Source organism: Colias croceus, chromosome 26 (genome assembly GCF_905220415.1).
Source record: "Colias croceus chromosome 26, ilColCroc2.1".
Taxonomy (NCBI): domain Eukaryota; kingdom Metazoa; phylum Arthropoda; class Insecta; order Lepidoptera; family Pieridae; genus Colias; species Colias croceus.
Window position 1 is genome coordinate 3,846,645 of NC_059562.1, and position 27,773 is coordinate 3,874,417.

The 27,773-nt window shown below is 35.8% G+C and overlaps 2 protein-coding genes across 14 annotated transcripts in view; one reads left to right on the forward strand and one right to left on the reverse strand.

Annotated features, from left to right (window-relative positions):
* Positions 1–2,220: 2,220 nt before the first annotated feature.
* LOC123703418 (protein BCL9 homolog) lies at positions 2,221–23,146 on the reverse strand. Of its 10 annotated transcripts, none has more exons than XM_045651388.1 (20): positions 22,911–23,145; positions 20,595–20,690; positions 17,281–17,463; positions 15,477–15,607; positions 15,024–15,185; positions 14,491–14,616; positions 13,695–14,081; positions 13,205–13,328; positions 12,285–12,898; positions 11,787–11,895; positions 11,176–11,276; positions 10,695–10,836; positions 10,061–10,159; positions 9,617–9,724; positions 8,250–8,396; positions 7,687–7,801; positions 7,006–7,127; positions 6,173–6,354; positions 5,371–5,698; positions 2,221–4,918 (listed from the first exon to the last, which is right to left on the reverse strand). In XM_045651388.1, exons 2-20 carry the CDS (start codon positions 20,662–20,664, stop codon positions 4,143–4,145), a joined length of 4,026 nt encoding a protein of 1,341 aa, XP_045507344.1. In that variant the 5' UTR covers positions 20,665–20,690; positions 22,911–23,145; the 3' UTR covers positions 2,221–4,142. The 10 variants fall into 10 exon arrangements, with proteins under 10 accessions (XP_045507344.1, XP_045507350.1, XP_045507347.1 ...); XM_045651394.1 differs by having other exon boundaries at positions 10,695–10,824; positions 12,285–12,880; positions 14,491–14,619; XM_045651391.1 differs by having other exon boundaries at positions 12,285–12,880; positions 14,491–14,619.
* A 1,079-nt stretch (positions 23,147–24,225) lies between these two features.
* The window catches only part of LOC123703414 (catenin delta-2), a 44,639-nt gene continuing 41,091 nt past the window's right edge, over positions 24,226–27,773 (forward strand). For 2 of the 4 annotated variants that reach the window (XM_045651375.1, XM_045651378.1), the window contains exon 1: positions 24,226–24,420. The gene's annotated coding sequence lies outside the window, so the exon portion shown is untranslated. Of the gene's footprint in view, positions 24,421–24,449; positions 24,778–27,773 lie in introns of those variants that run through there. The other 2 variants (XM_045651376.1, XM_045651377.1) reach the window with 2 other exon arrangements.

Genomic DNA, 27,773 nt, shown 5'->3' on the forward strand with positions numbered 1-27,773 from the left:
ACCTTGGCGGGACGTACGTCAAGATGGACGCGTCTTATTCACGGTCCATCTTGACGTACGTCCCGCCAAGGTCATACACGATGCACGACGCATATTCACGGTCCATCCCCGCTGTACGTCAGCTCAAGGCTGCCAGTGTTGCCACCGAAGTATCAAGCTACCCACCAGAAGAGACCTCTGAAACCACCAGAAATCCACTGTGCTGGATGTATAAAGAGTAAATAAATATTTTTAAAAATGTGTTTTTTTGTACTTTTTGCAGTACCTAAGAATTTTTCATTATTTTTAAATGAATTATATGAATCCAAACATTCCAAATCTAAATTTATTTCAAGAGCTCATTTTTAATTAATTTTTAATGAAGCTCGGTTTCTCTCTTCCCGCCACTTCACATTCATGACCGAAAAGACTCTTTCAGTAAATGCTGAAGTGGCGGGAACAGAGAGTATAATATAGCTAATCATTTTTTTTAAACAAACAAATTCGTTAGGACATTTTTTTAAAATAAATTGCCATTTTTCTGCAGTGGACTTTTGCATAAAATCTTTGTTATTCAACAATTCGCCTTGGAGTTCTTTTAAAATAATAACTTCTGAATATAAACTGTCCATGTGTACTAGGTTGATCCAAAAGTAATGATAATTGGGTATTTCCTGTGTACGTAAAAACATAAAATAACTGTTTCTTGCTTGCTCATGTACTCACTACGTTATCACAAAACTAAACTACTAAGTTATCACAAAAAAATCATATCAATAGGCCACGTTTCCAAGTATTTACATTAATTTCTGTTGGCAACACTGATCTGCTGTACAGCAAGCCTATTCACTGTCCATCTGCACGACGTTCGCGGTGGTGGGGGTGCTCGCTGGATGAAAAATTGGTCGTGCACATCCAGCAACGTAATAATAATAATTATTGACGTACGTCAATACTATTCACGGTCGTTTTGCGTCGTGCATCGTGTATGACCTTGGCGGGACGTACGTCAAGATGGACCGTGAATAAGACGTTTAAGACGCTTTATGTCTGATCGTGCGGGGTGAGGTAAGTGTTTAATTTTGGCGGGAGGCGGAGAGTGTCCGTTCTGTAGCGTTTAGCTACTATTATGTATTCTGTGCCTGTACTTTGAAAATGTTGTTCACGAAAATACGACGCCATTTAGTGTTGCCGTACTGCATATCCCAAAAACACACTTTTAATTTGCTTACTTATTTTATTCATAATGTTTTTTTTTCAATACTATTACTAACGCATATTATAAAAAAATGATAATAACAATAATTTATTTCTGTTTAACCTTGTTTAACTGACTCATATATAAGTATGTTATTTTTTTATTACCGCTTTTTTACTTTAAAAAAACCTTTGTGATAGTATAGTGGCATCGCAAGTGGATTTGAGTCACATGTTCATAGGTTCGATTCCCGGCAAGGCCAAAATGAAATAAAAATATTTTTCAAACTTCTTTCCAAGATAGCCCATTTCCCATTTATGGGGTAAAATTTATGTAGCTGGCAGTACAATTCTTCACACACACTAGCGTCCTTACAAATCGCCTTACACACACTACAGAACTGAGTTGCCGCACTCACGGAGCTATTGTTTTTAGGTGGAGCGGTATCTAGTCGTAGCGCGCGCGCGGAGACCAATCCATAATCTAAGATTCTGTGTTTATATGTGGATAATGTTGGTTATGCATTTGTGCATTTCCATTGTATACGATTATTGTCTATTTTAATGTGTTAATGTTTTATCCCAAATAAAGAAAATAAGATAATTATCCGCATCAAACAACCTTCAAACAACTCACTCAACGATCACATAAAATCACAAATGACGTTTTATATATAAGTGACCGATTAGTTCCGAATTTCACCACGTGCCGAAATATCCTCGTAGCCTTCTCGTAGCACTACATATAGGTAGGTACCTGTGGTAGGTACTATAAGTTTATATAGAGTATAGACAGCATAGACAGTAAGACAGTATACTTTAGTGTCCACAATTAATATAATTTGTGGTCACTTCAAGTGTACTATGGAGAAAATGTATGACTACCTATATACTTAGTAAAGAGTCTTTTTCTAGCCATAAAAGCGAATAGTGTGCTTTATACTTTTTGTTTTCCTATTTTATATGATACATTTAATAACATATTATGGAGGAATCTGATGGAAAATAATTTGAAAATGAAGGGTTAACACAAATGAAACATGATTTACAAGCATATTATATATTTTTTTTATAATAATTAAGAATAAATTCTTACATCACGAGTTATAAAATAAATACATTTATTGCCTTAAATTAAGTCCAAAAGTACTCTGTACAGTTATTGTTAGTGATGTACAAACGAGAACGACATATAAAAAAAATGTTCAAAAAAATAAAAAGGGCCTTATCAAGAAAAATCAATAAGTTTTCACATTTAATAATCTGTGTGACATAACTACGAACAACTTAACAAATTGTGTCAGAATCACAACCAATAGTTTGCATCTTAATTTCATTTCTTATTTAATATTACACAAACTATATCATTGCTCTTCACTTATCCTAAAACAAGAACCATTCTTTACCTTATAATAATTAATTACATTTAAATTACAACTATCTAATTTCTAGCGGGTGTTTCCTTGAGAGCTTGTGTTATAGCCCTTCGTAATCTCAAATACATCTCATACGGTGAGCGATTTTTTTACAAACATATAGATATACTATCCAACAAAGGCGTTTGAACTTTGAAATGTTTACTAGTGACACGTGCATTTATAATACGGAGTTGATTCACCAGCTAGACAAGTGGCTTTCTATTAGCGTAAAGTTCAATAGAATAGACGAACGAATGTATGAGATTGACGTAAGCTGTAGATAAACGTATCTCCAGCTTACGTCAATCTCATACATTCACAATCTATTCTATCAAACTTTATGCTAACAGAAAGCCACTTGTCTAGGGGGGCTGAATGCACTATCATTGAAACAAATTGCACTGTTCATCCACCTTGGTGAAATAAAATACTTATCCGTTGAGCGAAATTTTTACTAACACGTCCGCACGTGCGGGGTTCGACGCTTCGTAAAAAGGCATTTTTGTCAAAGGCCACTGTGTGTTTCCACAATGTGCTTCCCTAAACTAACTAACACCTCTATTAAATACAAATTGCGGTTTTCAGGAAATAATATCGCTCGAAGAACAATAAATTAAAATAGTTCAATATATCACGAAAAATGTGGCAAATAATATGGCATCAGTATTTTTAAGTACTTTAAAAAGTATGACTAATGAAAATTGTTCAGCGAGTGTAAAGAATGCATTGAGACCTGTTTTGATGCATCGTTTTATAGAAAATGGAAGACAGAAACCATTGCTATCAGATCAAAAATAAGGAATAAAACTTTTCACTAAGAACTAAACAGTTCCATGAGCTACTGGCCAATGAGCCAAAAAAATCATTAGAATTAAAACCAATTTCCCTAATTAAAATAACTAAAACTAAAATGGACAAAAATATTGTTACATAATAATTATGTACTTCCGTGTCATCGTAAGTGACCAAACCGTGGACTCAATCGTTACACATACATAACACAGGGTCGGGCATTAATTTCAAAATTGACTAGATATCTGCGTGCATAGGAATCATATATAAAATAGCTAAGTAAAGGAACCGATACACTGAAATTCTGGCATATCTGCATATAAAAATGATAAATTATCGCCATTAGCAAAAATATACTTAAACCTGTACTTTTTAAATTATGTATACTACGTGTAACACTTTAATTTGTACAATTTGTACAAATCTCACCGCCTAACGTAAAACTCGTTCAGTCAGAAATCTAGAACAGACTACGCAAAATCGATACGCTAATAGACGCAATAGAGGAACGCGACTCTCCGAACGTCGCCTTCCGAATCTCAATAATACGAGAACAACTAAAAAAATCGCTAACGAAAATATTTGATCTCTCGTTCACTGGGGTATAATTAAGTACGTCCGCACACTCCCGTCGGAGTAACGTCCAACTCAACAGTAACAGGCCATATCGTAGCTGCGCTGGCGCGGCGGTCGCGCGGCGGGCGGGCCGGCGGGCGGCCCGACGGCCTGCGCGGCGGGCGGCCCGGCGGGCGGTCATCACTTGGACGGCTGGTAGGGCGGGTAGCCCTGGTGCGGCTGCGCGGCGCGGCTGCCCGTCGCGTACAGCTGCTGCTGGAAGTTGTGGAACTGCGCCGCGTAGTTGGGGTCCGCCGTGGACGGCACCGCGAAGCCCTGCCCCTTGAAGCCCGGGTTGGGCCCGCCCATGGACGGCGGCAGGGGCTGCGCGGCGCCCATGCGCACGTTGCCGGGCCCCATGCCGCCCTTGACGCCGCGGAAGTTGGGCCCGCACATGGGGTTGGGGCCCGGCCCGCCGAACGGGTCGCCGGCCATCTTGGGCGGCGAGTTGAAGCCGGCCGGGTAGTGCGGCATGCGCAGCATCCCGGGCGCGCGCATGACGCCCCGCATGCCGCCTTCCATGTCCATGCCCCTCGCGCCCGGGAAGTATTGCACGCCGCCTTTACTGCTGTCCATTTGCATCGGATTCGTGACTCGCTGCAAGAAATCTAGACTGGGAGGCCCCCGGGGCCCCGTGTTGCACGGCATCTGCGGCCTCGTGGGCAAATACTGTATCGTGTTCGGTGCGCTCGCTTTGACTTGTACGTTTGCCCCGTTGAAGGGAGGCATTTTCCCGCCACCTGACATGCGAGGCCCTAACATTGACGAGTCGGGTCCCATGGGCCCCATCGGCCCTCCCATAGGTCCGCCACCCATCTTCGGACTGAGGTTCATATCTGGTGGGAAATCTCCACCGCCCATCATTCCTTCCATGGGACCACCTAATCCTGGCCCACCCATGCCTTCCATATGGCAACCTGTGACAAAATAACATTATGTCATGAATAAATATTAAATAACGTATTTTATCAACGAAGTTAAGGCTAAAATTCTTTTCATTTATGAAAGCACTAAATAAAACGTGAATCTCATTTTTCGTAAATGATAAATCACGAACAATATTTGAAATTTTTAGTACAATTCTTCATAAAATAATTGAAATGACACTGTTTTTTATTTGCATATATTATGCATTATATTTATGGTTATGTCGTCATTACTTTAAAATGGCTGAATAATAGTTGATAAAAAATTTAGTATCTATAATACTGATTTATATGAATAATTTATTAACTATGTTTTTAAAATGAATGATGGGAAACCGCGACCTATAGAAATTTGGACATACATAATTACATATGTACTTCTCTATTTGTTATATTTTGCGGACCAAACTTCCTTCAATAATGTTTATGTGAAAATCACTTACCCAAATCATTCATCATCATATGCGGGTGTCCATGCGGATGCATAGAATGGTGATGTTGCATGTGATGGGGCCCGGACCCAAAGGGCCCCATGCCAGACCCGTTGGGCCCCATGGGGCCTGAGGAGCCGGGGCCCCCGCCGACCGTGTTCGTTAGCTGCTGCGACATCTGCGCTAACGATGAGATCGGGTCGAACGACGACGTGGCGGTCATGGGGCCGTTGGGGCCCTGGTTCGGGTTGATGGGAATGTTGTCCGGCCTGTTCATACTGCAGGGCCCCGGGAACGGGCCCGGTAGGCTCGTGCTGTTTGGACCGCCTGATAACGTCGTCTGGAAGAGAAAAACATTTATATAGAACTGCGTGGTTTAGTAGGCTATATATTATGTGAAAATAAATAGTCATTACAATTCATAATTTAATTTAATTAAATAAATATTAACTTATCGCCAGACTTAGGAAGTTGTTTATAGCAAAGTAAATTACTGGAAAATACTAATAGTGAATTAGGCCGGGCATAAACAAACGTTTTTTCGAATTATGTCTAGGTAGAAATTATCAGCTTATATACAAAATGAAAGCTTATTATTTTCGGAAATAACCTTACTTTCGCTGGTTTAAATATTTTCAACGTCTATTTATTGAATTTTATCTATCGCATGAAATAGTAATCTCTGCCAATGACGTTATCTATAAGTCGATGTCCGTATGAAACTTTTCCATGTGGACCGATTAATGATTTTTTGTGTCCCCAGGTGGATTCTCGTCTTGTTTAGTGTTATCTAAATATCTATATATTTACGTACCTCAGTGCTAGACGCCATGGTGTCGTCAGCATGCGCCTGCGACATGGTGGTCACCGCGCAGCTGCTCTTCGCGCACGACACCGCGTACCCCTGGCTGTGGGCAACTGACTCGCGTTGCGGCGTTTTCGACGCGCTGTCACTGTTCGACCTGTTCGACGACGGGCTCGGCCGGGATTTCTCATCTGTGGATGTGTTATTTTAAAGGATGGAGGACATGTTTAGGGTTATAATTTAATGTTAAAACAATAAATAAATAAATCATTTATTTACACCATCATGTGTTATAAAAACTTAATGACCCAGGCTCCTAATATAGTTGTAAACTGTTTCAGGAGCCTGAAATACAATAGTTTAAAAAAATCATAAAAATCACAATAAGACTTAAGAATTATTTCATGCCAACTGCAGCAATGAAAATTTATAACAATGTTAATAATTATTTATTTCAAGAAGCTAATCGTGTTTCACTTATTTATTTATTTATTTAAAGACGTACCAACAGTAGCTCAATTTGTTAAATAATAGGCAACCAGTTGCAAAATTAATTTTTTTATCAACTACTAGCTGTGCCGCGCGGTTTCACCCGCGTGGCTCCGCTCCTGTTGGTCTTAGCGTGATAATATATAGCCTATATTACTCGTGGATAATGTAGCTTTCGAATGTTGAAAGAATTTTGAAAATCGATGCAGTAGTTTATGAGCCTATTCATTACAATCAAAGTTTTCCTCTTTATAATGTTAGTGTAGATAACTATTGTAATACCTAAAAACGCAAAAAATTACTGTTTTATTTATTACAGATTTTTTTATATTTTTTTTTCAATAAACACATACCCTGCGAACACTTGGACGTGGGCGTCTGCGGGTTGTTGAAGCCGGGGCTCTGCTCGAGCGAGAAGCGGCCCGCGCGCTGCTCCGCTAGCGAGCCGTGCGGCTCCGGCGTGCCCGGCATCATACTGGTATATATTATATACATATAATTTTAGGAAAAAAGAGTGTGTGTACTTATGTACACGCGTTAGAAGTTATACTTCTTTGGCGTATGGAAAAAATACTAGAATATACAACTTGAACATAGTTATCAATTTTCATACCACCTAGAACTTCATGCTGTTAAATTTAGGTGTCGGTGTGCGCGCGCATCGTAAAAATTCACTCTCATCATTTTTCAATGATGAGAATTTCAAAAAATTTACATTTTTTCCTAAAGTAACTTCAATATTATTTTAGGAAAAAATGTATTTAACAGACGGACTGAATAACGAAAGAATGCTCAGAAAACATGTTCGATTTGATAAATATATAAGAAATATTTTCAAATGATAAATTTCCAAAAAGAAAGAATTTCCAAATGCTTATTTTACTGGATAGTTTAAAAACACAGAGTAGATATGTTTGACAACAATACAAATAGATTATGCATTATTATGAAAATTTAGAACGGATGCCAATAATAAAAAGAGGGAAAAATACTTTTCTTACAAATAGCGGTAAATAAAATAAAAATTTACATACCCAGCAGGTGATTTTTGATTCGAATTTGACTGAGGCGTTTGTCCTCCACTGTTTGAAGGCGGACCGTTGTCTTTTAACGATGTGTTCGGCTGCTTTTGTATCGTTAACTCTTGTCCTATTTGAAATAAATGCACAAATAAAAATCTCGCCACGCCTCAAAAATAAACCCTATGTCTAAAGCATAAAGTTTAAATTCCAAAGATGACATGTTTTGTACTAATAGATGGCGTCGTACACATTTACCTACAAGTGATAGAACGAATTAGCCATAGATTATGAAAATTATGTTAGCACATTTTCACCAACCACCACCAATGAAAACATAACGGAAAACACACACACAAACAAAACAATATCCAAAAACAAAAAAACCTTAAAAAGAAGGTGAAATGAGGGTATATTACAGCACCATGTATTGACCGAAAGAATATTCGAAGGGTATGATAATACGGCATGAGTATTTAACCCTCTTTCTAAGGATGCAAGCGTTGTTTTAGCGTAAAACGAAACGATTACCCGGCAAGCGTTTAGGATTACTGTCAGCGACATACAAAGCGTGTTACCTTCGAACTGGTTGAGATAGGATATTTGTTGTGGCGACGGTACGGGCATCAAACTTGGCTCCTTGCTCTGTTGGTTCTTCTGCCGCTGCGCTGCCAGACATTGGAGCGTTCGAACAAACACACCGTCGTCCAATTTCTCTAATATCTCTATTTCGTGTGATCCGAACGAATCGATCCATATTTTTACATATTTGTCCGGCCGTTACGATTTAAGGCGTTGTTATTTCGTCACACGGTGGGATTTCAAGCGTCAAGCGTTTGCGGAGGGGAGGGGGAAAACAAAAAATTCGCATTACAACTACAGAAAAAAAAAAACGAAAATAATAACGGAATGCATTTTCAAAAACAAGCTGTGTTGAACGTAAATTAAAAAACGTGGTTGGGGAAAATGTCTAACAACAAAAACATCATGCATTCTACTTCTATGGCTATTATAAAATGGTTGTTATTTATTTGACGTTGGAACATTTTAAAGTGCTGATAGCATTTATTTATGCCATTAATTGAGGCTGGCAAATAAAATTTGCTTGCTTGCCATGTTAATTATTTTTATAGTACTTTTTGCAAAGGCATAAAAATACACTTTGGTTCAGAGACATAAAACATAAGTAGTATTTGTGTTTGTACGAAAAAGTTAATGTTGTAAGTGACTGGTGAGTGTCCATTAAAGTGTGGTGACCATCTTTATTAGGAAGTTTATCTTCGAGTATAAAACTTTGATTGCTTTTTCTTAATTCATCGAAAAAGTTAATTCTAGACAAAGTTTATAACCAACTCTCATATAAATAGCTTAAAATTTAAATAAAAAAATATGTCAAAAACATCATATAGTGCGTGACTGTTACTTAAAACCAAAGTGTCTATCACACTGAACACATTTACTAACTACAAATACTAAACTGTATGTATGATGCATTTTGTGCGTACTCGTATGTGCGTGTATATGCGTGCGTGTGTCTATGTTTTCATTTGTGTAAGCTATGTCTGTATATTTTGCGAGCGCACATATGTTTGAGTATTCTGCGTGTATACATTTTTGCGCATGATAGCGTATAGGTACATGTATCTGTGTCTGTTTGCGAGCGTGCGTGCGTTTGTAGGCCTGTGTGTGTATATTTGCGTTCGTGTCTGCGTGTAAATGTATCTACATGTACGCGTGCACTGAATGCATTATACGTGTCTCTGTGTACTAGCGTGGCTTTGTATATGTGTGTGTGTGATATACAGGGGGGTTAGACTTAATGGCTTTCTCATACATTCATAATCTATTCTATTAAACTTTACGCTAATAGAAAGCCACTTGTCTAGGGCAGTTTTGTATGTGTATATTAGCGTGCATACGTGTAGATATAAGGGCGGCCACACACCTGGCGGGTCGTGTTTGTGCTGCGGCTTGCAGTGCGCGGGGCTGCTGAGCGCTGAGCCCGCTCTCGGCGCTTCTGACGAGTTGCCGCCTTGTGACGGGGATTGTGTTGCTGTTTGCGGTGGAGGAGTTATTAATTAAAGTGTATTAAAAAAAATCATGGGTTTAAATTTTGATTATTGAAAAGCTGAAGATAAACAGATTGATAACTGAAAAATGAACGGAATGTATTATTTGGAAATTAACTAAAATAGTCGTCGCCGTATCCAGGCTGAAATCCTATCCTAATATTCCAACGTCGTTTCTTCAAGTCTTAATAACTTTCTTGCAGTCCTAACAAACCCCTTATAAAGTTTGCCACTCAATTCAATATCTTAAATTACATCACAGATGATTTCCAACAATTTACTCAATCCGGTTTAACTTATTTTAATACCAATAATGTTACCTATAGGCACTGAAGCAGATCTGTGTAAAGGTGACGCTCCATAGGGCGGCGGCGGCAGGCAACCGCCGCGCTCTGAACACGGCGATTTTACTTGTGTACCTGATAATAAAATATATTTATAAAATAATCAATATATTTCGGGGAAACGTTTGATATGGTATATTCTATCCATAAAAAGACATCTTTAATTTAGAGGAAATCGCGGTTGAAAATAAGCTTTTTCTGTTTTCGATCTACTCTAAAAATATGTCTGTTTCAATACATGTAAATTTAGAAAATCAATCGTTTGTTAGTGAGCAAAATTATCTATGGGCACAGCACTATCAGAGAAAATAGCAATCTTTAATCTATAGTATGATATATTATGTATTTAGATATAAGTTACATATTATGTAATATTGACATGATTTTAAAAGAGCAAATATGGAGTTTCTTGCCGGTTCTTCTCCATAGATACTGCTTTCCGAATCGGTGGTAAATCTTAAAAATACTTATGTAATGACGATTCGAAAGTGCTACTAAAAGTAGTCTAATTGAATAAATGAATGTTTACATGCACTATTGGTCGTTTCTTTAAAAGAAACTACAATTCGAATTTGACAATAAGAGTTATACATAAAAAAACAACACTTACTTAATTCCGGGTCCATGCTCTTGTTGTCGTCGAAGAACTGATGGTGTAACTTCTGCCAATCAATATCAGCGTGCGCGTGCGCAGGACTCTTCGGACTGCGCAGCGAGTTCTTGTGGTCGTTGCCGCCCATCTGCAATTTGTACTTTTAAATGTTTTTTGCATTTAATTATTTGTCAAATTAAAATGGATGATGCAAAAAAAAATGTATGGTATAGTTAATTATGTCTTGCATGTCAAGATGGTTGCTTACTATTTCATATTTTAAACCGACTTATCGTTCTTCATTCGATCGTAAATATATTTATAAATTTATAAAGAATAGAAATAATTCGATCACGAGGCGGGACTCGAACCCACGTCCTCCACCAATCCATGGCGACGCCTTGGCATCTCGGCCACCCGTGAAAATTTATGTCATTTCACTAATATTATAAGTGCAAAAGATAAAAGTGGTAAAAATGAGTATAATAATTATACATACATTCCTCCCCCGGCCGTAGTCGTCGCACATGCCGTGGTGGTCGGGCCCGCAGTCCCCGTGCACCATGCCGCCCATCATGCCGCTCTCCATCATCATGCCGCCTGCAATTTTTTATAATTCATTATTTTTAAGCTATTGCATAGCTTCTATCGCGGGCCTTGAGCGCGGGGACCGAATCGAGAAATTCCGTAACGAAAAAAACCTCACGTTCCCCACTCCGACGGGCGGAGGTGTGGCTTGAAGGCATAGCATGCAATAGCTTTACCGCGGCAGTCCCCGAGTGATACACGTCGTTTTTTGTATGTAACAGGTTATAGCAAACAGTGACACATTATTATGAGATTTTTTTGCATAACAGTCTTATTAAGTTGTTCTGTAAAATGTTAAGAGATGAATAATGATGATGTTTAAAAGGGTTCAAAATACATGTTTGCATCCAGTTTTAAATGACTTGTGGTTACGGAATAAATACATATCAAAATATCAAAAAGTTGAAAAATTATTTGTCTCTTTTTCTCATTAAAATAAGTGAACTAATACAAAGTTAATTTGTTTTTCTCAATACATATTTAAAAAATGTGACAAAACTATAGAAATTCATAAATAAATACCGTTCATAGCCGATAAGTTGGGTCCAGGCATCATCCTAGGCCCCATGTGAGGTCCACCCATCATACACGGTTTAGGACCTCCCATACCGCCCATAGGATTCGGCATACGCTGTAATATGTTTCAATTGTTATTACTTTTTACATCTTTGATCATTAGTAATAAGTTGATACGCAATCAGCGACAAAAAACATGATTTTATAAATCAGACTTTAAATCATGCGAATAAGGTTGATTATATTTTTTATCACCTGCTAGTATTTTAGGCTAAAATGTATTGCTTTTGTTACGTCTTGCGTATATAACTTAAAGTTATGCTAATAAGCTTTGATTTGCTTTCATGTTTGTTTCTTTTGAACAGAATTGCAACAAAATATGTAAAGAAGGAAAAATGTATTTGCAATATATTACTATAATAATAAAATGTATCTAGCATATATAAATAAACAAGCAAGGTTGTGGTGAAATTAAATTAAATACTATAAAAGTTGATAACTTACACCCATAGGACCTCCGCAGCCTCTGCCCATATGCATATCTGTACACATGCCGGATTTCATATCTGGCCCGCCACACGGTCCCCTAATGCCCTTCATGCCGCACGGCCCCATAGGGCCCATCGGCCCGTTGGGTCCCATACCCGACATGATCGGCCCGTTCGGTCCCATCATGCCGTTAGGTCCCATCGAACCGTGGCCACCCATGTTCATGCCCGACCCCATGTTGCCCATCGGCCCACCCATCGGGCCGTTCGGTCCCATCGGGCCGGGTCCCATGGGCCCGCCCATCGGCCCGTTCGGTCCCATAGGTCCCGCCATGGTGCAGCTCGGCCCTGAATTCATGCCGCTCTGCATGGACACCATGGGGCCGTTGGGGCCGGAGACCATGGGCCCGTGGGAGGACATGGGCGGGTAGGGCATGTTCATGTTGGCGCTGGAGTTGGGCGGGTTGATCTCCTGGCCCTGGCCGTCCTGCTGGTTGGGGTTGGAGCCGCTCTCGGGGAACAGGATCTGCTGCATCTTGCGGATGGTGGCGAGCTGCTCCTCGCGGTGTGCGCGCTGCTGCGGCGTCAGGTTCTCGTCCGGGATCTTCACGCCTACGGACGAGACTGAAGCTAAACATTTAATATGGGCTCATTGCGGTAACACATGCTACACAAAATAATAAATATATAAGAATATATGACAGTTTATGATACTTAGATAATTAGTACATATTGAAAACTTAACTTGATCAAAAAAAATAATAACAATAAGTTTAATATATTATGTATCGAAATACACCGACTAACTTCCATAGCTTATTTTGTGTTGAATTAACACAGATTCAATAAGAAAAATGGCACGCAATTTTCTGTCAATTAATTGTTAACAAAAATATCATAAACATAGTTAAAATAAACTAAATCATGTGAACAGACCTTTAGAACCGGGCTGGCAGGATATATTATCGCCGCTATTGTTGTCTCCCGAGCCCGCTTCAGAGCAGGGCGGCATTTGGGAGGGCCCATTTGCCATGCCGTTCGACATTACGGAGGGGTTTTTCTGTGAAAAAACATAAGTTTGTAATACAAATATATTAAGAATAGAACTTTTCTATTTTGCATTCTGCAATTATGATTGATAAGAACGCATAATCGTTTGGATAAGTCCATGTCATGCAAAAGCTTGCATTGTTTCGCGCATTATACTCAGGGTGGATTGACTTTTCAAGTTTTGTGACGTTTGTTTTGAACTGCATATGAAGCCAAAAAATAAATGATCAAAATATTCATAGTCTGTTATGAATACATTTAACAACTTATACTTTTCATTATTTTTTACGTACATATATGGCATATGCATACTGCCACTGACAAAGTTAAAGATGAGTTATTTTTTAATTTAAAAAATACTGTACGAATTACTCACGGTGTCCCAGGGCATTTCACCATCAGCACCGAGGCCGTCCATGACACCGCAGGACGGGGTGCCCCCTGGAAACCCATCCATGGGGCCCATGCCGGGGCCCATCTGCCCCATCTGCCCGGGCCCGCCCTTCATCATCATCATCTGGTTGCCGGGGCCCCCCATGCGGCTGGGCCCCATCATGTTGGGGCCGCCCATATGCCCCATGCCGCCGTGCCCTATCGGCCCCATGTTGGGCCCCATGGGGCCGCCCATCATGTGGCCCATTTGGTTGGGCCCGCCCATCATGTTTGGACCGCCGCGCATACCACCTCGCTTCGCCATGGCGAGGTTGTTCAACCACTGCGCGGGGTTTTGTTTGTTAAACTGGCCGATTTTTAGTGGATGTTTCTGAAAATACAATAGGTATGTTCTTATTTGCAATTTCAATAGTTTTATCTTCAGAAAGTTAACTAATTTAACTTTTGTTTAAATAAATTTATTAAACATTAAAACAAAACAGCCTTTTACTTTTCTATTAATTGAAAATGTTATAAATGATCTCAGTAAAAATGATTTGTCTTATTTTCACATATTTTGTATATCTGTGTAATGAAATGGCTATTTATATTTGCATAGAAAGTTCTTTCAAAAAATCTTCAGTCCACGCAATGCATGTGTGCGTTTCGATACCTATCTTTTTTGAGAACGCGTCCTAAGTAATTTAAGTTTAATTTATCAATCAATTACTTCTGTAAATTTCTTCTATACCTATACTACGGTCTACTTCTATCAAGCAAAATAAACAATTTAAACATACCTCAAGATACTTCTTCGTGTTAGGCTGTGCACAATGATAGGCGATAATGGAATGATTCTGCCCCGATATCACCGCCTCCGCCGCTTTGTTCGCGAGCATCGTCGAGAACACGAATATTTGACTTTGCTGCTGGGAAATTAATTTGTTAATAAGCCTTCCAAATTGAAACACGAAAAAAATGTTTAGTCTATAAACGTCGTGTTTATTTTTTTTACAATTCAGAAGAACCGACTTCAAAAAAATTTACGTTACCAATATGACGTGTATGAAAATTTAATGTTTGTCCATGCATAACTTAAAAAGTATAAGTCAGATTATAATTATTTTTTTCTTATGTTGGGTATCTCAAACATAAGGCAATCAATGAAAGTTTCATTACAATCGGCAAATAGTTTTTAAGGCTAAATAGTAAATATAACAATCGCAACAGTTTAAACGCCTTCTTCACGCGCTTTCTAACGAGATAATATGTATTGTCAGTTTAATTTTGTAAATTACTATTTGTACAAAACAAAATCTAAACCACATATTACCTCCATGCTTCCCGACTGCTTGCTAATAACGTTGGAGGGCAAAGTCTGGGCCTCGCTCGACATAGGGCCCATCGACACGCCGGGCCCCATAGGGCCTCCGCCCATGCGACACGACCCCATGTTGTCGGGCCCGTTCGGGTTGCGACAATTTTGATTGCCATCCTTTAAAATTATTTTTAATGTGTTATTTGTGAAGTTAGTAAGGCAATAAGTCTTGTTTATACAAAATCAGTCAGCAAGAGCAATAATTCTTATAAATTAATTTTACACAATGTTTTAAATGTGTATTATTGTTTCAGAGCTAGTTAGACCTCTTCATAATATAATGTTCTGTTTAGCTCAATATGCGTCAATTAAACAACAAATAAATGTCACTGGTATAAAATAAGAAAACAGTGAGTTTAACAGCATGTCTTTTAAGTTTAAAAATTAATCTCAAAAATGTATTATTACTTGTATATTTCCAGGGTTATTTCTGAGGCCAGTTTGTGGATCTATAATATCATTGGAGTCTGAAGACAGACGCTCTGACTTTAGAGAGCCTGGGCCCCCCAGCTCACACTGTGGGGATTTTGTGGGGTCACCTGCAATTTAAATAATAAAAGGGAGATATTAACGCATACATTATTGTTTTTGGAACAATTTATTTATATTATTAACTAGCGGTCCGCCCCGGCTTCGCCCGTGGTACATTATTACGTTTTCTCTACATAAGAACCATCCTCGTACTTCAAGAAATGTAATAAAAAAAGAATTAACGAAATCGGTTCAGCCGTTCTCGAGTTATGCGCTTACCAACACATTTTGCGATTCATTTTTATATTATTATAAACCTACTGATTCGTAGAAGGTGCTATTTTCGTTCAGTATTTGATAAAGCATATGCTCATTTGTCTTCTATACAATAATTAGTTTACTATATTTAAAGCAGTACTAATTCTACTGTGGGATAATGACAAAGCTAAATCACACATCCCACACAAATGTGATTAAATAAAAAAATCGAAGTAATATACCGGATGTAATCGTTAAGTGTGCACAGGCGATTATTCCGTAACTATAACAGATATCAAAATAACTTTAAACTGATATTGAAAGTAGCCTACCTAACGAGTAGTTTACCTAACGAGTAAAATGACAATAATAACTTTTTTAAAATAAGACGAGAAATATCCAAAAATGTTACATTTTTTTTTTTTTTTAATGTGTTTCTCAATGTTAGCCAGAAGGGCTTTTACATTTTAACGCGGACGCGGGGGTGAACTGAAGGTTCACCCTGGTAGCGACATGCACAAGGGCGTCCCCCCTTGACGGGGATCTCGAACCTCGGCTTGGGCTGTCGCTTCAGTGGAGGAGGCCAGAAGGGCCCTAATCGGACGGGAAATGTTACATGTTACGCGTATTTCTATATGTAAGCCAATCCAAAAAAAATAATTCATTTATAACCGTCGAAATTAAGCTTACGAAACAAGAATAACTAAGATGAATATGGTACATTATGTGTTTAAAAAATAATAAATTTTAATTATGGAGAATAATCATAATAACATGTGCATAAAAGTTATATTACTTCATCATACTATTATTCTAGCATGCAATTTAAACTTTTTTAATACAGTTAATTTTTGAAGAACCCATTTTTTATGCAAAATCTTTTCCAAACCATGTTGTTGTGTTAAACTCTTTTATCTTAATTGTATGATAAAATATTCATACATTTTTCTTTTATATAACAAATTCTAATGAGCTTTGCTCTAATCCTCTTTACTTACACATTTTAATAAATTATCTTTAATTGTAATAGATTTAAATATGGACAGAACCTTTAGAAACATTAAAAATTTTAAAATATAATATGAAGAAAGATGACTCACATTTTAGAAAATAAATCTTCCGTTTTACAGGCATATCTTAATATCTTAATATTCTTAATATATGGATGTATGGATGTTTGTTACTCTTTCACGTAAAAACTACTGAACCGATTACAATGAAATTTAGCACACATATAGAGGGTAACTTGGATTAACACAGGATAGTTTTTATCCCGGAAATCCCACGGGAACGGGAACTATGCGGGTTTTCCTTTGCAAACGCGGGCGAAGCCGCGGATGGAAATCTAGTCATTTCATATATCCAATACACTATCATCATATGTGTGTCTTTTGGTGTAACTACACATCCCATGTCATTATCTAGTCAACTTCTTACTAAATCCAGGAATCTCAGTCTATTTACACTAACAACATTCACTTACCATCGCTATCCATGAGGCCATCAATTTCAGTTTTAATCCCGTCCACACCGAGGTCACCGGCAGAGTCCTCCGCGCTTCCCTGACTGTGGGGCTCCAATTTGACCCTGTGTGGTGCTTCATCCGGCTCCTTTTTTAGGGCTGCCGGCGTGGGCAACGACGCGGACGGCGGTCTGGAGCCATGCCCTGAAGATATAAAATTTCACTGTGTTATATTGCAATTCATTTAAGAGGATAAATTATTTACCGAAACTTTTGAACACAAACATTCACTAAAGACTTAGTCAAAATTATAGAAAAGCAGTATTGCCATAGATAAAATATTGACTTTTTTAAAGTAATATTAATAATTATATGTCTTTGTGTAAAGATATTTTTATATAGAGAATCACTTTAATGAGTTGTTTATTTTGATACTTGTTCACTGAAATAGAAGACTTCTATGCTGATACAATATTTTTGACACAGTGTTAGTAACTCAATAATGTGCAAACAGCAAAAGAATATATTAACGCACACACACTCAAGAATCAAGACTTTATATTAACTTTGATTTGAACATAAAATTGGTACAACATTGTTATTACATTTAACCATACACAGTTTTTATTTTTATTTTTTATTAATAAGATATCATTTTTTATTTAATAAATTTGTTTCCAAAAATACATTATTCTTGTTTAATTTAAGTAAAGCATTTTATTCTACTTAAAAAAATCCATTAAAAGTGAAAAATTGGTATCTACTTCATAAAAAATATCAAAACTACATTTAAAGAATTACAGTTTAGCCTTTAAATGATGTTTTTTAATAATTCAGTTACAACATCCGCTGTATTCATTAAATGCTCCATTGAATTCACTACTTTCATTTTGTACCTGTTTTATGTATTATAGATTTATCATTATTTTTTATAGAGACACTAGCTTACTGCCCGCAGCTTCACCCGCTTTGTCTAAAACCTTATAAATTATATACTAAAACCTTAGATTAAGGATTGGTCTCCGCGCGCGCTACGACTAGATACCGCTCCACCTAAAAACAATAGCTCCGTGAGTGCGGCAATTCTGTTCTGTAGTGTGTGTAAGGCAATTTGTAAGGACGCTAGTGTGTGTGAAGAATTGTACTGCCAGCTACATAAATTTTACCCCATAAATGGGAAATGGGCTATCTTGGAAAGAAGTTTGAAAAATATTTTTATTTCATTTTGGCCTTGCCGTGAATCGAACCCATGAACATGTGACTCAAATCCACTTGCGATGCCACTATACTATCACAAAGGTTTTTTAAAAGTAAAAAAGCGGTAATAAAAAAAATAACATATATATGAGTCTGTTAAACAAGGTTAAACAGAAATAAATTGAAGCATTGGGTGCAACAAGGGCGTATGTTGTAAAATAGAGTTTCGAGAAAAATGATAATAAAAGTTGTAATGCCTTACATTATTTTAATACTTATAATTTGACTTACATTTACTGTATAATTTCTTAGACCCATGATTTAGCAAAAAGATGAAGGTATTATGATTATTTTGAAAAAATCAGAAATATCATAAAATCAATTTTTTTTAACATGTGTTATCCGCCCTTGTTGCACCCAACTGGTAAAACAGATAGGACGTTAATTTTGCTATTGATTTTGCGTTGAAAATAAAATAAGAAATGTAAGTTAATGTGTATTTATTACAACCACCGTTCAAATATTCAACTTAATCATTTTTTCTGACTTTCGTGGTTTTAATCAGATTCATCAAAATGGACTTTGGACTATTCTTAACTGTTTTTCCGAGATTTTTAGTAGCGACAGTAATTTACTTTCTGCAAATGTTTATCTTTAATCCGTCTACTGTTAAAAAGTATTTCCATTGAAAGTTTCAACTTATCAGGCCCAACATTTTCTCTCAACTTTAACACTTTTTCTAAACACAACATTATGAGGGTATCTTGCTGCGCATTGTCACCTATGTTTCAAAAGTTACAAAAAAATCTTCTCTGTGCATTTTTTTGGAACAACACGTGGTAATATGTTTACAAACTTTTCTAGGTATCTTCCTTCCTTGAGCTGATGTATATTCTTCACCAAAACTTCTCTAACTTTCGGCACGTTTTTTTTCACATGTTTTCATTCTTCACCTTTTTTCTTCCCCTTTTTTTGAGGGGCTCATGTTCGCTCTGGTCAGCATCTGATCTTAAGTCACTTGAATCACTCGTTTCAATCATTTTTTACACAATAAGTTTTTACAAACTGCAGACAGGTCGTAAAGGGTTCGAATTTAAACGCACTTTTGATATCTATGCAATAAGGGCGTAGTGCCACCTTTGACATTATTGATTCTCACGCCATCAAAAAGCGGCTGATCTAAACAAGTTTTCGGGATACGAAACTAGATGGCTCTGTGCATGTTTTGATGTAATAACATCAAAACGGACTTTGGGTACCGAACGCCCTTGTTGCTCCCAATGCTTCAATTATTGTTATTATCATTTTTTTTATAATATGCGTTAGTAATAGTATCTATTGAAAAAAAAAAACATGAATAAAATAAGTTCAAATTAAAAGTGTGTTTTTGGGATATGCAGTACGGCAACACTAAATGGCGTCGTATTTTCGTAAACAACATTTTTAAAGTACAGGTGAAATATCGAATAATACGATTATTCCTGATGGTACGTGATCCCAGTGTCTTTCTTATTATTTGTTGTATTTTTTTTTAAACAGTTTTATGGCACAAACAGGCATTTTACTTCAGGTTTTGTCCAAAATCTTTAGAAACTATCGGTACGCCCTCTCCACACAATGCTTGTGACACGACTGGCTCGGGTACGCCGATTTCGGCGTACTTTTAGTTGCCGCATTTTTCGAGTACGCCGGCGGTATCTAGTCGTAGCGCGCGCGGAGACCAATCCTTAATCTAAGACTAAAACCTTCCTCTTGAAGATATAGGAATATTAGTAGGGATTAGTAAGATATAATTTTTTGTTTAATTAATTTGATTCCAAATTATACAAAGGGACATAGGGATAGAGAAAGCGACTTTGTTTTATACTATGTAGTGATAGTGAAGACAACAAGGTTTTCATATATTTAACTAGCTGTGCCCTGCGGTTTTACCCGCAGTGCTCCGCTCCTGTTGGTCTTAGCGTGATGATATGTAGCTGTCCTTGATAAATAGGCTATCTAACACCGAAATAATTTTTCAAATTGGCCTGAGATTAGCATGTTCAAACATACAAACTCTTCAGCTTTCTAATATTAGTATAGATGATTTTCAACATTATGGGAACATTTTAAAACAAACAATAATACAACAAATCTACCTGGTTCTGTGGGATCATTGGGCTCATCTTTCAGGCGGGCACCTCCGCCCTTCTCCTTCTCCTTAATCATACCCCTACGTGCCTTCGCCAACTTGACTGTGTGCAGACAGGAATCGGTTAACAATAAATAATAAGTTCTTTATTAAAAGTATGGCAAATCTGTAAAAATGTTAGTAATTGAGTTTGTAAGGACCTTGTTTCTTATGTAACCACAGTATAAATTTATTCTATGTAAAAATTATTTATTTACATTGCATTATTGGATTTTGCTGATTTGCCTATAAATTATAATTTTTGATACAATATTTTTATTTTAAACTGTCCTGAATGCTTGTATTTTCTCTTAATTAATGTTATTTAAAATGTAAAACAAATATGTACAATACAAAAAATACTGAACAACTAGTCAAAATGAATCACCATATCATAGAGTATATGTATAAGAATTAATTATATGTATTACTAGAGGTCGCCCCGGCTTCGCTCGTGGTACATGTTTACATTTTCTCTCCATAAGAACCATCCTCGTACTTCAAGGAATATTTTAAAAAAAGAATTATCGAAATTGGTCCACCCGTTCACGCGTGATGCCGTGACAAAGAGAAATAGGGGTTCATTTTTATATGTATTATATAGCTAATAGCTATCCTCTACCTTAGGTGGTCTGGAAGAAATCGTTTTTAATTGATAAGGTCACCTGGTGTGGTATAAGAAATAGTTAATTTAATACATAAGAATACCTTTTTCAATAAATTTAAATAAATAAATAGTGGCATTATGTCATGTGTAGCCCTTATGTTAAATAAATTTGTGTTTCGTTAATTTGACTGTATTTTCATACATTTAATGGCTAGTATTTAGACTATATTACTTATTACATAGTACCTATCTAATTAAAAATATGAATGATATAAAAAATGGAACATCCTTGAAATTAATTATCAACATAACTGTTTACATAATGAATTTTATTCAATGGTTATAAGCTATTCAAATTCTTATGCAGTTTTATAGCAATAAATATGAATTAACATTTTATTTATAACTGTTGTATCATCTACAAATGTTGTTTTGTTTTGTCAATACAACACAATCTTGCTTATTCCTTGCTATTACTATCAAAACTGCACTTTAGTGGCAAAAATACTAATATTATAGTAAAATATTATAAACATACAGATAACCATATCTATTACAGTGATAATCTATAATATAAAAATGAATCACAAAATGTGTTGGTAAGCGCATAACTCGAGAACGGCTGAACCGATTTCGTTAATTCTTTTTTATAATAATCCTTGAAGTATGAGGATGGTTTTTATGGAGACAAAACGTACATGTACCACGGGCGAAGCCGGGGCAGACCACTAGTTCTTCATATATTTGACAATAAAGTTTATATGTAGCAATAGTACATACAACTGGTATAAAAACAAATATCAGAAAAAAATCACCTCAGGTAATCTTTATCAACATTGTATAACATTAATAACACATATTTTTTTATAATAACAAATGAATTCAAGGTTATGGGACATTATAATTTTATATTGGATTTTTTATTTATACTAGTTGTTTTATATTACAAAACTTTATCACACAAATCTGAGAAGTAATTAACCTGTGTAAATGTTACAGTGCAATAATACAAATTGAGTATTATCCATATTGTATTGTGATAAAGTGGAATATTTTCACTTTATAGCAAAGGGATCACTGTATGGATTCATTTGTAAACAGCACTAAATAACTATTGTATACATACAAATTTTTCGCGGACCTGTCGTCACTGGCGTAATAATTGGCACATATCCCACAAATTAACCAAGTGGCACTTCACCTCAAGAATATCATTTTACTGCAGCGTACGATCGAAAGATTATTATTAATAGAGAATCTAATGAAACCTTGGCGACAGCTAGACGCGCGACAATTCTCGGTACCTTTCCAACCGGCCAAGCGATATGCTTGTTATATCCAAGTTATTTGTTTTAAATAATATTACTCCGCATTACGCTATTAAAATTCCAGGTTTACTCTCCATACATAAACAATGAGATAGATCGGGTGTAGACAGGCGCGAAGCACATTAAACGCACGTTTATTATGGCCGATTTATTGCTATGGGCACGCCGTTTCGACAATATAACACCTCCGGAGAAAGCGTCTTACTTTAATTAATATCATTCAAGTGATCTAATTAAGGTTTATCGAGGGGTATGCAGCGCGAAACAAAAAATCGGGATCGCTGACATTTTTGTTTATGGTACATCGACGAGACGAGATCCAGAATCCACAAATAGCCAATAAACGTACATGATTACCGCCTCCTGACGGACTCACTGCCACTTGATAACACAAATCACAACGTTTCTTCACATTTATGCAAGTTTATCATCAAAATATCTTCATATAACTATTTTCTTTCTATAAGCATTTAACACAAATCACCACGCACACACAACACAACATACATAATATATTATGTACACCAATACACATGGGATGAATACTTCTCACTCACAAATTTCCTTTTCTACACAAAAACAACAAAAGTGCGAGACTGTAAGATCTTCGTTCGATTCCTCGTAACAGCATACCTAGTTCGTTGCAAGTGGCACTATTCTATAAAGTAAAAACGATATTGTTTCTGTTTTGTTGGTATACAATAAATATAGAAAAATATAGAATAATAAGTATTGAATGAGTATAATGTTAAAATAAAGTTGAATGTATATGAAGGCTAACCAAAAATGGTTTTTATAGTAGATATTATATATATTTTGACGCTATTTCTTTAAATTATTGAATTTTTAACGCGTTGAGAATAAAATATCAAGGTCGCGTCATGGCAATACCGCACGTTATGGAGCAAGGTGACGATTTTGGTATCTTAAATCTTTGATTCTTTGAATCTTGCCAAAGAAGTTTCACTTCTGAAACACGTATGCTTAGCACAGACATGTTCTTTTTCTTTACTAACTTAACGTTGTGAAACATTGTTGTTATTAAGGTAAAAAAGTATGATATTAAAACAAAAAATATAGTGTCACTTTGTCTACTTTTTGTTAATGTTTAACCATTTTATTTCATCTGAGAACTATATTTCTATTAGATGATTTGCAAACCATTTACAAATTATTCAAATTTAAATCTCGAAATTAGCGGTCAGAAGTAATGTAATTTAATTATTGTTTTTTCATATGCTAAATGCTAATACAATACCACGAGTATCAGAATAGTCATCCCAAACCAAGCGTTGCTATTATTACATATTTTTGGAATATATAAAAAATAGGACGAAAACTTAATAATTTGTAAATGGTTTGCAAATCATCTAATAGAAATATAGTTCTCAGATTAGAATTAATCTCATAAATATGGAGCAGCAAGCGTAACTTGCGCTTCATTGAATATTTTTTCTTTGAAAAAGGACTAGATTAATTCAAGCTAAGAGTAAATTTTTTATATACAAATGATGTTAATTTTATTAAATTAATTTACGCGCAAATAATTTATTTTATCCACTTCATAGATTAAAGGAAATTAATTAAAATACAATTATTAATAGTATTGCCAGCACTGAAAAATCGTTCAAACATGAAGCAAATATTGTCTACGGTAATTTTAAGGTGAAGGGAGGAGGGATTACGCTAAGTTTCGCTTCGTTGTCGTGTATTGAAATTTTTGTGTGATTTGTGATAAAATAATCTTCAATTGAAAACTATTGAACATTATAAATTAGTGCTTTATTATTGTTTCGGACGTCTATGCTGCTTCATTTACATCATTGCTGACTACATTTCGACCGCTCCCAGTGCGTAAAGTACGTACGTCAATCTTCAGATATTTTTCATACTGTTTGTAGTACTTGCGTATAGTAGGGGCCGTGTGATAGTAAAAGCTGTTGGAAAGTGCATTCATACAGGAAATCGTCGCCGTAAAAACTTATCTCACGTTCCATTAAAATTAAAACGTTATGAGCTATCGGCAGTGTTAGTAGTACGATTTTGATGTTTGAAGCCATTTTCAAGGAGTTCTCAATTTCGTTGTATTTACGTGTCAGTGGGAGATAATGCTTAATTTTGTGTTAAAATGACTGTATCAAAGGTTCATGGACCTGGTATTTACATATTCATACCTAAACGTGTGTATGTGCAGACACCACTTGTGTAGAAGTAAGGTATCAATTCAATTTGTGTATCACATTACTTGCTGTGAGCTTTTTGAGTTATAAAATACAATTATAAGTTCGGTTGGTATAGTTGATCATACAGATCAAGATCAATTTAAGTACACTAGTATGCTATATAATCATTTAATAGATTTACAGGATGGTCTTATTGGAACATCTATGTGTTTATGCTTAAGTAAATAATAAATTGAATGGCACTTTATTGACTTGATAAACGACTCTACTAAGTTTATTAGATATAAGGAAAGTATAAAAACAATTGGATACATTGTTAATCCTTAAAGTACTCCTTAGTTAGGTAATATGTTTGATTGCTCTTCTTTTTACCAAATTTACCTTTACACTACTACATTTTACCTTACCTTATCTAGGTATTTATTCAAAGTTTTCTTATAACTTTTTGCATTTTTAAATATATCACGTTAATAGGTTAAAAAATTACAAGATAACTCTTAAATTTATGTTTCGATAAGGTTTTGATGATCATTGATCATTAATATGTAAACCAAACAATATTTTAACTTTAATTATAAATCTTGGCGCTTCTTATATGCTTCGCACATGGTAAATGTATCCAAAAGGGATTTTTTAAAAGGAGTACCGTATTTCCTGCGATAAGTTTGTATTGCAATTACACAAGACAAGTTAAACAAGACAATTCATCAGCTTTATATCAATAGTGTAGTATAGTATAGATTGTTTATTTGCACCATATTCAGGGGCCGTATTATGACCTCTTATTCCCAGTCAGTTAATGCCCTGAATTGAACTGACTGGCAAATCCATAATTAACCATGATTGGGTATTGCGATCATAATATGAATTTGCCAGTCAGTTCAATTCACACCATAATCTGTCCGGAAATAAGAGCCTGGCTTAGATTTCAACAAAGCTGCTGGAGATAGATTTGGAAATATATTTTGCTATAATTTATTGTTGTTTACTTTTAATGTAGTTTTTTCTGATTCTGTACTCAAAGAATCACTGCTATTAAGGCTCGGCCATTGGGTTACAATTTTACATTGATTCATATTCTAGTTTGGGAAGCCTCAGCTCGGAGGCCTACTTGTAGTGGACTGAGTGATGGACTTTATGTTATATTTTATTGTCAGTTATATAAAATGCAAGGTTCATGCACATGGTTGAAACGTTTAAAAATTCGTGCACATTTTAATGCGCAATATGTCTTCCATAAACTTATATTCTTAAATTAATACTTACCATATCACATTATTATACAGCATAGACTATGGATTCTTTTTCCTCAAAATAGTGGCTCACAGGCAGAACTTCATTAATTTCTGCATGGATTTATTACCTACAAATACTGTCGCATTTATAATACATGTGCTAATAAGTAATTATTATTCATATACTTATTTCAATTCTATAGGTTTAAATATTATATTTTCCTTATCAGAAATATTGTTTCTCTTTTTGGAACATTATTCAATATTGATTCGATCCCATGAGTCGCAGCGTAATATTACATAGCCTTCCTCAATAAATTGACTACCAAACATGAAAATATGTTTTCAATTCACAACAGTTTTTTCGTTTCGTTAGCTTTTCAAAGTTAATTAATAATAATAAATCTCTTCAACACTGTAATATGTATGATAGAATGATTTTATGCGTTACAGGTGATTTTTAAGAATGAACGTTTTATTTTTACAATTAGGCAATTTTTGCACAAGTACTTTATTAAGCAACTAGCTTACCGCCCACGGCTTCGCCCGCTTTGTCTAAAACCTAATAAATTATATACTAAATTCCTCTTGAATCACTCTATCTATTAAACCGCATCAAAATCCGTTGCGTAGTTTTAAAGATTTAAGCATACAAAAGGACATAGGGACAGAGAAAGCGACTTTGTTTTATACTATGAAGTTAAATAGTGATGATGATATTCGCGATAATTAAGTAATATTCGCAATAATATGTGCTTGAACAAAATGAGAGATCAAACAAGTTCCTTTTTTTAAGTATAAAGTTATAAACGTTTGTACCACGAAATCACCACCTAATTTTGACTCATACAAATGGAATGCGTTTCGAGAATAAAGTTACCGAGATAGATGATTTATTTATTTTTTCCGATTGTTCCTTCACTTAGTTGGATTGCATCCAAAAATATAATTCCGCCTTGTATCTCCCCTGCATTTCAAATATGGGACCGTTAATATTGTTCATGTGTCGCCGGTTAATTGTTAAGGCAATTACTCTTTTTGTTAGATTACATACCTACTACACGGTTTTAATTATGTTATTCTTATTTTTCCGTGATTTGTAAATAGGTAGGTATGTACTATATGTGTACGTAATTTCGTATCATAAAGTCACTTACAGGATTTTACGATTACCGTAGTTAATACAATTAGATTGAAACAAGCCCTCAAAATTGTGATAAAATACTTCATAACAGAAACATTTTACAACCGCAACCCTAATACAATTACAACCATATAAAACATTATATTTTCACTTTTAATACCAAGAGTATTACATAAAGTACGTCTTATAGGTAGGTACTTTGCGGTCATATCGATTTTCGTTGATCGAAGTTCGTACAATGTTGTACAATGTACAATCGTCACATTATTCTTATCACATAGTTACCTACTTTGATAAAGGTATTCGTTTGTATGCGCGTATGCATACAATTTGACCTTTGATTGTGTCTTAAAGGTATAAGTCATCCGTCTTTGTGCTTTGTTGTATGTTTACGATAGGAGAAATGACTCTACACATAAATATAATATTAACTATGATATTTTAGTGCGTAGATTTTTATTTTTAGCTAGGTATTCTACCTATTTGTATTTTGTAATATATCGCCAGATTTTTTCCTAGTTTTCCAGAAGTATTTTCTAATTCAGTACTATGTAATCTTACAGTGTTATTTTGAAGAAGATATCATCTGCGGGTCAAAATCCATATGTGTACCAAAATCGATCATCAATCAATCAGATCGATCGGAGGTA

What these genes read in the sequence shown, in the direction of transcription:
- LOC123703418 (XM_045651385.1), bottom strand. Translation starts at nt 20,664, where the DNA reads ATGATTAAGGAGAAGGAGAAGGGCGGAGGTGCCCGCCTGAAAGATGAG. An exon ending in CTATCTCAACCAGTTCGAAG is followed by an intron (nt 7,802 to 8,249) that starts GTAACACGCTTT and finishes TATTTCAAATAG; the next exon opens with GACAAGAGTTAACGATACAA. An exon ending in TATGATGATGAATGATTTGG is followed by an intron (nt 4,919 to 5,370) that starts GTAAGTGATTTT and finishes ATTTTGTCACAG; the next exon opens with GTTGCCATATGGAAGGCATG.